At 32.9% G+C, this 12034-nt stretch overlaps 1 protein-coding gene across 1 annotated transcript; it reads left to right on the top strand.

The window, feature by feature from the left end:
• Positions 1 to 4142: 4142 nt before the first annotated feature.
• Positions 4143 to 7403, top strand: LOC133544173 (gamma-glutamylaminecyclotransferase-like). Its single transcript, XM_061889277.1, has 2 exons — positions 4143 to 4220; positions 4339 to 7403. Exons 1-2 carry the CDS (start codon positions 4161 to 4163, stop codon positions 4825 to 4827), a joined length of 549 nt encoding a protein of 182 aa, XP_061745261.1. The 5' UTR covers positions 4143 to 4160; the 3' UTR covers positions 4828 to 7403.
• Positions 7404 to 12034: the final 4631 nt, after the last annotated feature.

The following is a 12034-nucleotide window of genomic DNA, read 5'->3' as shown; positions in this document are numbered from 1 at the left end:
GCGGTAGAAAATGGATGGATGGATATATTTATGAAATATCAAAGTATACCAAACATTCTGAGAACCACTTTTTGTATCAGTTTTAAGTAGTTTTTATAAAATAAATGTTTTTATTGAATTTGACAGGTATTACAATGTACAATAAAACAGTATTAGTGCTTACCAATCATTTTAAAAATGATATATTTATGAAATATCAAAGTATACTAAACATTCTGAGAACCACATTTTGTATCAGTTTTAAGTTGTTTTTTTAAATAAATGTTTTTATTGAGTTTAACAGGTATTACAATGTACAATAAAACAGTATTTTAAAAATGATATATTTATGAAATATCAAAGTATACTAAACATTCTGAGAACCACTTTTTGTATCAGTTTTAAGTTTATTTTTTAAATAAATGTTTTTATTGAATTTGACAGGTATTACAATGTACAATAAAACAGTATTAGTGCTTACCAATCATTTAAAAAAAATGATATATTTACGACTTGTCCAGGGTGTACCCCGCCTTCCGCCCGATTGTAGCTGAGATAGGCGCTTATTCCCTTTCGGGAATAAGCGGTAGAAAATGGATGGATGGATATATTTATGAAATATCAAAGTATACCAAACATTCTGAGAACCACTTTTTGTATCAGTTTTAAGTAGTTTTTATAAAATAAATGTTTTTATTGAATTTGACAGGTATTACAATGGACAATAAAACAGTATTAGTGCTTACCAATCATTTTAAAAATGATATATTTATGAAATATCAAAGTATACTAAACATTCTGAGAACCACTTTTTGTATCAGTTTTAAGTTGTTGTTTTTTAAATAAATGTTTTTATTGAATTTGTCAGGTATTACAAAGTACAATAAAACAGCATTAGTGCTTACCAATCATTTTAAAAATGATGTTGAAATATCAAAGTATACTAAACATTCTGAGAACCGCTTTTTGTATCAGTTTTAAGTTCTTGTTTTTTTTAATAAATGTTTTTATTGAATTTGACAGGTATTACAATGTACAATAAAACAGTATTAGTGCTTAAAAATCATTTTAAAAATGATATATGTATGAAATAAGAAAATATACTAAACATTCTGAGAACAACTTTTTGTATCAGTTTTAAGTTGTTTTTTTTTAAATAAATGTTTTTATTGAATTTGTCAGGTATTACAATGTACAATAAAACAGTATTAGTGCTTACCAATCATTTAAAAAATTATATATTTATGAAATATCAAAGTATACTAAACATTCTGAAAACCACTTTTTGTATCAGTTTTAAGTTGTTTTTTTTAAATAAATGTTTTTATTGAATTTGACAGGTATTACAATGTACAATAAAACAGTATTAGTGCTTACCAATCATTTAAAAAAATGATATATTTACGACTTGTCCAGGGTGTACCCCGCCTTCTGCCCGATTGTAGCTTAGATAGGCGCCAGCACCCCCCGCGACCCCGAAAGGGAATAAGCGGTAGAAAATGGATGGATGGATATATTTATGAAATATCAAAGTATACCAAACATTCTGAGAACCACTTTTTGTATCAGTTTTAAGTAGTTTTTATAAAATAAATGTTTTTATTGAATTTGACAGGTAATACAATGTACAATAAAACAGTATTAGTGCTTACCAATCATTTTAAAAATGATATATGTATGAACTATCAAAGTATACTAAACATTCTGAGAACCACTTTTTGTATCAGTTTTAAGTTGTTGTTTTTTAAATAAATGTTTTTATTGAATTTGACAGGTATTACAAAGTACAATAAAACAGCATTAGTGCTTACCAATCATTTTAAAAATGATATTGAAATATCAAAGTATACTAAACATTCTGAGAACCGCTTCTTGTATCAGTTTTAAGTTCTTGTTTTTTTTAATAAATGTTTTTATTGAATTTGACAGGTATTACAATGTACAATAAAACAGTATTAGTGCTTACCAATCATTTTAAAAATGATATATGTATGAAATAAGAAAATATACTAAACATTCTGAGAACCACTTTTTGTATCAGTTTTAAGTTTGTTTTTTTTTAATAAATGTTTTTATTGAATTTGACAGGTATTACAATGTACAATAAAACAGTATTAGTGCTTACCAATCATTTAAAAAATGATATATTTATGAAATATCAAAGTATACTAAACATTCTGAAAACCACTTTTTGTATCAGTTTTAAGTTGTTTTTTTTTAAATACATGTTTTTATTGAATTTGACAGGTATTACAATGTACAATAAAACAGTATTAGTGCTTACCAATCATTTAAAAAATGATATATTTATGAAATATCAAAGTATACTAAACATTCTGAAAACCACTTTTTGTATCAGTTTTAAGTTGTTTTTTTAAATATATGTTTTTATTGAATTTGACAGGTATTACAATGGACAATAAAACAGTATTAGTGCTTACCAATCATTTTAAAAATGATATATTTATGAAATATCAAAGTATACTAAACATTCTGAGAACCACATTTTGTATCAGTTTTAAGTTGTTTTTTAAATAAATGTTTTTATTGAATTTGACAGGTATTACAATGTACAATAAAACAGTATTAGTGCTTACCAATCATTTAAAAATGATATATTTATGAAATATCAAAGTATACTAAACATTCTGAAAACCACTTTTTGTATCAGTTTTAAGTTGTTTTTTTTAAATACATGTTTTTATTGAATTTGACAGGTATTACAATGTACAATAAAACAGTATTAGTCCTTACCAATGACTTTAAAAATGATATATTTATGAAATATCAAAGTATACTAAACATTCTGAAAACCACTTTTTGTATCAGTTTTAAGTTGTTTTTTTAAATAAATGTTTTTATTGAATTTGACAGGTATTACAATGTACAATAAAACAGTATTAGTGCTTACCAATCATTTTAAAAATAATATATGTATGAAATATCAAAGTATACTAAACATTCTGAGAATCACTTTTTGTATCAGTTTTAAGTTGTTGTTTTTTAAATAAATGTTTTTATTGAATTTGACAGGTATTACAAAGTACAATAAAACAGCATTAGTGCTTACCAATCATTTTTAAAATGATATATTTTTGAAATATGAAAGTATACTAAATATTCTGAGAACCACATTTTGTATAAGTTTTAAGTTGTTTTTTTTTAATAAATGTTTTTATTGAATTTGACAGGTATTACAATGTACAATAAAACAGTATTAGTGCTTACCAATCATTTAAAAAATGATATATTTATGAAATATCAAAGTATACTAAACATTCTGAAAACCACTTTTTGTATCAGTTTTAAGTTGTTGTTTTTTTAAATAAATGTTTTTATTGAATTTGACAGGTATTACAATGTACAATAAAACTTTATTAGTGCTTACCAATCATTTTAAAAATTATATATTTATGAAATATCAAAGTATACTAAACATTCTGAGAACCACTTTTTGTATCAGTTTTAAGTTGTTTTCTTTTTACTAAATGTTTTTATTGAATTTGACAGGTATTACAATGTACAATAAAACAGTAAACACATTTTCCCCTTTTTTTTCCCACCCACTTCCAAGAACAGCAACCCAACACATACCCCATACACACATAAAAGTCGCTTCTCAAAATAATTAGAGCATGCTTAGTATCACCGCCTGGTCAAACTCGTGACGTCACGAGTGACACTTCCCCTGTCATCATTTTCAAAATGGTGGAGGCTGATTTCAATACCGGTAATTTGAAATCGCATAAAGGGAAGAAGATTACAAGCTATTCATTAGGATTTAAGGTCCAAGCTTACACCACACTCAAATTTTGACTGCATACCTTTGGTAAGTGCCAGAGTGAGAAGAGGTTTTACAATAATTAGCGCATGCTTACTTTTACTGCATGCCTTTGGCAAGTGCAGGAGTGAGAAGGTTTTAAATGATTTAGTGCAATTCAAGGAAATACGGTATATAAATAAATATAAAAGCATATATTTATCTATATATATATAAATACATATTGCGTTTTATCTACATTATAATAACAATCAACAAATGAAAAAATTAATTACTCAAGTACCTTTATAAAAAGTGTTATCACTATCAGCAATTGTGGTCTATGGCCTCGGTATCGAATTGATACCAATATCCGTATCGCCCTACCCTACGTGCAGGTTTAGCCCGTGTTGTACTGCGCATGCGCATGCTGTCCTCTGCAGTCGGCAAGACGAGCCAACATTTTTTCCATTCACTTCAGGTAAGCAGTACTTTGTGTGTCTCATTAAGCTAATTGTCTCACTTAAAACACTTCAGGTTGCCGAAGTTAAAGAATACATGAAGAACGTTTGCTCCGCGTGTATTTTTCGTCCTTGCAGAAAGTTTCCCCTTCTTGCATCATCATGACGCATGTCTTCGTCTACGGCACCTTAAAGAGGGGACAGCCTAACCACCGTCACATGACTAACAAAGGCATTGGACATGCGCAGTTGCTGGCCTCAGCCGTCACCACTCAGAAGTTCCCCCTAGTGATCGCCACGGAGTACAACATCCCTTTCCTCCTCAACATCCCAGGTCAGGGTCACAGGGTTCACGGCGAGATCTACAAAGTGGACGAGCCGTTTCTGACCTTCCTGGACGACTTCGAAGACACGCCCGCCATGTATCAGCGAAGTCAGGTCACGCTGGCGGTGGAGGAATGGCTGGGCCGGGCGGACGACAAGGAGATGTGGGCGCCGGGCAGCATCACGCAGGCTTTTGTGTACAGCACCACCACCTATCAGCCGGACTGGCCCTCGCTGCATCACCATGACAACTACGACTGCCATGGCCGTCATGGGCTCGTCTACAAAAATCGTCGCACTTAAGTCATGGACGACTGGTGCTTGGCTCTCCAAGTGCCACCACAATGAGCAGCACCTAAATAATTAAGTATATCGTATTTCCTTGAATTGCCGCCGGGGCGCTAATTAATTTAAAACCTCTTCTCACTCATGCGCTTACCAAAGGCATGTGGTAAAAGTAAGCATGCGCTAATTATTATAAAACCTCTTCTCACTCCGGCACTTACCAAAGGCATGCATTAAAAATTTGAGTGTGATGTAAGCTGGGACCTTAAATCCTACTGAATAGCTCTTAATCTTCTTCCCTTTATGCAATTTCAAATTACCGGTATGTGCTAATTATTTTAAAACCTCTTCTCACTCCGGCACTTACCAAAGGCATGCAGTAAATATTTGAGTGTGGTGTAAGCTTGGACCTTAAATCCTACTGAATAGCTCTTAATCTTCTTCCCTTTATGCGATTTCAAATTACCGGTATGCGCTAATTATTTTTAAAACCTCTTCTCACTCCGGCACTTACCAAAGGCATGTGGTAAAAGTAAGCATGCGCTAATTATTTTAAAACCTCTTCTCACTCCAGCACTTACCAGAGGCATGCAGTAAAAAATTGAATGTGATGTAAGCTTGGACCTTAAATCCTACTGAATAGCTCTTAATCTTCTTTCCTTTATGCGATCTCAAATTACCGGTATGCGCTAATTATTTTAAAACCTTTTCTCACTCCGGCATTTACCAAAGGAATGCAGTAAAAATTTGAGTGTGGTGTAAGCTTGGACCTTAAATCCTACTGAATAGCTCTTAATCTTCTTCCCTTTATGCGATTTCAAATTACCGGTATGTGCTAATTATTTTAAAACCTCTTCTCACTCTGGCACTTACCAAAGGCATGCACTAAAAGTAAGCATGCGCTAATTATTTTAAAACCTCTTCTCACTCCGGCACTTACCAAAGGCATGCAGTAAAAATTTGAGTGTGATGTAAGCTTGGACCTTGAATCCTACTGAATAGCTCTTAATCTTCTTCCCTGTATGCAATTTCAAATTACCGGTATGTGCTAATTATTTTAAAAACCTCTTCTCATTCCGGCACTTACCAAAGGCATGCAGTAAAAAATTGAGTGTGGTGTAAGCTTGGACCTTAAATCCTACTGAATAGCTCTTAATCTTCTTCCCTTTATGCGATTTCAAATTAGTGGTTTGCGCTAATTATTTTAAAGCCTCTTCTCACTCCGGCACTTACCAAAGGCATGTGGTAAAAGTAAGCATGCGCTAATTATTTTAAAACCTCTTCTCACTCCGGCACTTACCAAAGGCATGCAGTAAAAATTTGAGTGTGGTGTAAGCTTGGACCTTAAATCCTACTGAATAGCTCTTAATCTTCTCCCCTTTATGCGATTTCAAATTACCGGTATGCGCAAATTTTTTTAAAACCTCTTCTCATTCCGGCACATACCAAAGGCATGCAGTAAAAATTTGAGTGTGATGTAAGCTTGGACCTTAAATCCTACTGAATAGCTCTTAATCTTCTTCCCTTTATGCGATTTCAAATTAGCGGTTTGCGCTAATTATTTTAAAACCTCTTCTCACTCCGGCACATACCAAAGGCATGCAGTAAAAATTTGAGTGTGATGTAAGCTTGGACCTTAAATCCTACTGAATAGCTCTTAATCTTCTCCCCTTTATGCGATTTCAAATTACCGGTATGCGCAAATTTTTTTAAAACCTCTTCTCATTCCGGCACATACCAAAGGCATGCAGTAAAAATTTGAGTGTGATGCAAGCTTGGACCTTAAATCCTACTGAATAGCTCTTAATCTTCTTCCCTTTATGCGATTTCAAATTACCGGTATGCGCTAATTATTTTAAAACCTCTTCTCACTCCGGCACTTACCAAAGGCATGCAGTAAAAAATTGAGTGTGGTGTAAGCTTGGACCTTAAATCCTACTGAATAGCTCTTAATCTTCTTCCCTTTATGCAATTTCAAATTACCGGTATGTGCTAATTATTTTAAAACCTCTTCTCACTCCGGCACTTACCAAAGGCATGCACTAAAAGTAAGCATGCGCTAATTATTTTAAAACCTCTTCTCACTCCGGCACTTAACAAAGGCATGCAGTAAAAAATTGAGTTTGATGTAAGCTTGGACCTTAAATCCTACTGAATAGCTCTTAATCTTCTTCCCTTTATGCGATTTCAAATTACCGGTATTGAAATCAGCCTCCTCCATTATGAAAATGATGACAGGGGAAGTGTCACTCGTGACGTCACGAGTTTGACCAGGCGGTAATACTAAGTATGCGCTAATTATTTTGCGAAGCGAGTTTGACCCAGCAGTTATTCAAGGCAGGCACATACTATATGCCCTGCGGCAATTCAAGGAAATACGGTATTTAATACTGTATATTTAGCCACTGTATTATAACAGTTTCTACAGTAACAATGTTAGAATATTTGATTGAGTAATTTTTTGGGGTACCACTAAATCAGGGATGTCAAACTGGTTTTCACATGATGAATTTGCATCTGGATTTCATTATTAATGATATAAATTGTTTTAAATAGACAGTTGATTTTACAGTAAAAACTTGACATTTCCAGAATTGTACTGTAAAAGTGTTTTTTTGTTGTTGTTTTTTACAACACTTTATGGTAAATATAAAAACAGTACCGCTGTTTTGTTTTTTATGGAAATAGCTGGCAGCTTAAAGGCCTACTGAAATGAGATTTTCTTATTTAAACGGGGATAGCAGGTCCCTTCTATGTGTCATACTTGATCATATTGCGATATTGCCATATTTTTGCTGAAAGGATTTAGTAGAGAACATCGATGATAAAGTTCGCAACTTTTGGTCGCTAATAAAAAAGCCTTGCCTGTACCGGAAGTAGCAGACGATGTGCGCGTGACGTCACGGGTTGTGGACCTCCTCACATCCTCACATTGTTTACAATCATAGCCAACAGCAGCGAGAGGGATTAGGACCGAGAAAGCGACGATTTCCCCATTAATTTGAGCGAGGATGAAAGATTCGTGGATGAGGATAGTGAGAGTGAAGGACTAGAAAAAAAAAAAAAGAAAAAAAAAGCGCGGGCAGTGGGAGCGATTCAGATGTTATTAGACACATTTACTAGGATAATTCTGGAAAATCCCTTATCTGCTTGTTGTGTTACTAGTGTTTTAGTGAGATTATATGGTCCCTGAAAGTCGGAGGGGTGTGGTGACCGCCAGTGTCTCCGGTGGGAGGAGGTAAGAGAGTCCGCAGCTGCAAAAAGACACAAGCTCCGCTCATGTCTAAGGTAAGAGCCGACTTATTAACACAATTTTCTCACCGAAACCTGCCGGTTGACATGTGGTCGGGAACTATGTTCGCTTGACTGCTCTGTTCCATAGTAAAGCTTCATCTTGGGGAATGTAAACAAGGAAACACCGGCTGTGTTTGTGTTGCTGAAGACAGCTGCATCCCACCTACATCTTTCTTCTTTGACGTCTCCATTATTAATTGAACAAATTGCAAAAGATTCAGCAACACATGTCCAGAATACTGTGTAATTATGCGATTAAAGCAAACTACTTATAGCTTGGATCGGGCTGAAAAAAAAATGTCCGCTACAATCCGAGACGTCACAAGCACGCACCAACATACCGACGTTTTCAACAGGATACTTCGCAGGAAATTTAAAATTGCAATTTATTAAATTTAAAAGGCCGTATTGGCATGTGTTGCAATGTTAATATTTCATCATTGATATATAAACTATCAGTAGGCCTTTAATTGCCAGACTTTTACTGTTAAAGTTACATTTGTTTTTACATTATATTGTTAATGGAAAAACAGTACACGTTTTTTTTTTAATTATTATTCTGGCTACCCAGCTGCCAGTTTTTCTACCGTAAAAACAAATGTACCGTCTTTCTATTTACAATAATTCACCGTTAAAAACAACTGGGTTTTTTTTTTGGCCTGCAGTGAAAAAAAACAATGTCAAAAACTGGCAGCTCAGCAGAATTTCAACGCAAAATACAGTAGTTTTTTTTTTCAATTTACAGAAATATGCTGTAAAGAACAATGTAAAATGTATTGTCATTTGTACTAATTTGATGGGTATTTTGCTGTAAATTTAAGTATTTTATTTAAACAAAAACATGTTTTGAAAGGGTGATATATACTGTAATATTTGTTGCAATATTGGATACTATTTAAGTTTAAAAGGTATGCAATTTCAAGCAGTACACATATTTTTTCTATCAAAATGAAAAAAAATCAATTATATTTAGTGTGAAAATATCAAAGTTTTTTATTGACACGTCATTTCCAGACTTTTACTGTTAAAGTTACACTGTTTTTTCCAACATTATATTGTTAAAGGAAAAACAGTACACATTTGTTTTTTCTGGCAACTCAGCTGCCAGTTTTTCTACCGTAATAACAAATGTGCCGTCTTTCTATTTACAATAATAGACTGTTAAAAACAACCACTGGTTTTTTTTTGGCCTGCAGTGAAAAAAAAACAACTGTCAAAAACTGGCAGCTCAGTCAGCAGAATTTTAACGCAAAAAACAGTACTAGTTTTTTTCAATTTACAGTAATATGCTGTAAAGAACAACGTAAAATGTATTGTCATTTGTATTAATTTGATGGGTATTTTGCTGTAAATTTAAGTATTTTATTTCAACAAAAACATGTTTTGAAAGGGTGATATATACTGTAATATTTGTTGCAATATTGGATACTATTTAAGTTTAAAAGGTATGCAATTTCAAGCAGTAAACATATTTTTCTATCAAAATGAAAAAAAATCTATTATATTTAGTGTGAAAATATCAAAGTTTTTTATTGACACGTCATTTCCAGGTGTTTGCGGGTAAGATAGAATGATGTCGCGGGCCAAATCTGGCCCCCGGGCCTTGAGTTTGACACCTGTGCACTTGATGTAACATCATTTGGGATTTTTACGGAAAAAGTTGGCAGCTTAGTTTCAAGACTTTTACTGTTAAAGTTACATTGTTTTTTACAACATTATATGGTTCATGCAAAAACAGTAAAAAAAAAATGTTATTCTGGCAATTTATAGCTGCCAGTTTTTCTACCGTAAAAACAAATGTACCGTCTTTCTATTTACAATAATACACCGTTAAAAACAACAGTTGTTTTTTTTGCAGTGAAAAAAAAACAATGTCAAAAACCTGGCAAGCTCGGTCAGCAGAATTTTAACGCAAAAAACAGTAGTAGTTTGTTTCAATTTACAGTAATATGCTGTAAAGCAGTGGTTCTCAAATGAGGGTACTTGAGATTTTTTTTTTTTAATTCTAAAAATAGCAAGTCAAAAATCCTTTCTAAATATATTTATTGAATAATACTTCAACAAAATATGAATGTAAGTTAATCAACTGTGAAAAGAAATACAACAATGCAATATTCAGTGTTGATAGCTAGATTTTTTTGTGGACATGTTCCATAAATATTGATGTTAAAGATTTCTTTTTTTGTGAAGAAATGTTTAGAATGAAGTTCATGAATCCAGATGGATCTCTATTACAATCCCCAAAGAGGGCACTTTAAGTTGATGATTACTTCTATGAGTAGAAATCTTTATTTGTAACCGAATCTCTTGTTAATTTTTCAACAAGTTTTTAGTTATTTTTATATCTTTTTTTCCAAATAGTTCAAATACAAAATGAGCAAAATTTCATACAATTTAATAAATCAGAATCTGATGACATAGTGCTGTATTTTACTTCTTTATCTCTTTTTTTCAACCAAAAATGCTTTGGTCTGATTAGGGGGTACTTGACTTAAAAAAAATGTTCACAGGGGGTACATCACTGAAAAAAGGTTGAGAACCACTTCTGTAAAGAACAACGTAAAATGTATTGTCATTTGTATTAATTTGATGGGTAGCTTGCTGTAAAGTTAAGTATTTTTATTGAGAAAAAAACATGTTTTTAAAGTGTGATAATATACTTTAATATTTGTTGCAATATTGGATACTATTTAAAATTAAAAGGTATGCAATTTCAAGCAGTAAAAATATATTTTTTCTGTCAAAATGAAAAAAAATCAGTTCTATTTAGTGGGAAAATATTAAAGTACTTTATTGACACATCATTTCCAGGTGTTTGCGGGCCAGATCTGGCCCCCGGGCTTTGATTTTGATACCTGTGCACTAGATGTAACACCATTTGAGAATCACTGCTGCAGACTGTTTAAGTGAACAAACAACCGATAAACACTAATTTGATAGGTTAGCATTGTATTTGCTGATAAGCATGAACATTTTATTGTAGATGTGCAAAGTCCGGCTTGTTCCTATAATAAAATACTCAGACAGTACATTACAACGAGACAAAAATGAGCAAAATGCTTAAATGTTGATAAGACTAATTTAATAATTTTGATTTGTCACCTACTGCAGAAAGCTGGAGTAAGTTTGCATAAATATTAGGAGTGTCCCGAAAAAAACTTTTTCGATTCCAATATAGGAGCCTTAAATATTGGCTAATTATTATATTAACCCGATATCAGCAGGAATCACAGTGCATACTTGTATTACAAACCCCGTTTCCATATGAGTTGGGAAAATGTGTTAGATGTAAAATATAAACAGAATGCAATGATTTGCAAATCATTTTCAACCCATATTCAGTTGAATATGCTACGAAGACAACATATTTGATGTTCAAACTGATAAACATTTTTTTTTTGCAAATCATTAACTTTAGAATTTGTGCCAGCAACACGTGACAAAGAAGTTGGGAAAGGTAGCAATAAATACTGATAAAGTTGAGGAATGCTCATCAAACACTTATTTGGAACATCCCACAGGTGTGCAGGCTAATTGGGAACAGGTGGGTGCCATGAATGAGTATAAAAGCAGCTTCCATGAAATGCTAAGTAATTCACAAGGATGAGGCGAGGGTCACTAATTTGTAAGCAAATTGTTAAACAGTTTTAGAACAACATTTCTCAACGGGCTACTGCAAGGAATTTAGGGATTTCACCATCTACGGTCCGTAAAATCATCAAAAGGTTCAGAGAATCTGGAGAAATCACTGCACGTAAGCTATGATATTACGGACTTTTGATCCCTCAGGCGGTACTGCATCAAAAACCGAAATCAGTGTGTAATGGATATCACCACATGGGCTCAGGAACACTTCATAAAACCACCGTCAGTAACTACAGTTGGTCGCTACATCTACTATGCAAAGCCAAACCCATTTTTCAACAGCACC

Source organism: Nerophis ophidion, linkage group LG27 (assembly GCF_033978795.1).
Source record: "Nerophis ophidion isolate RoL-2023_Sa linkage group LG27, RoL_Noph_v1.0, whole genome shotgun sequence".
In the NCBI taxonomy this organism is placed as follows: Eukaryota; Metazoa; Chordata; class Actinopteri; order Syngnathiformes; family Syngnathidae; genus Nerophis; species Nerophis ophidion.
The sequence above is the reverse complement of the archived record's forward strand: the minus strand, read 5'-3'. Positions and strand labels throughout refer to the sequence as shown.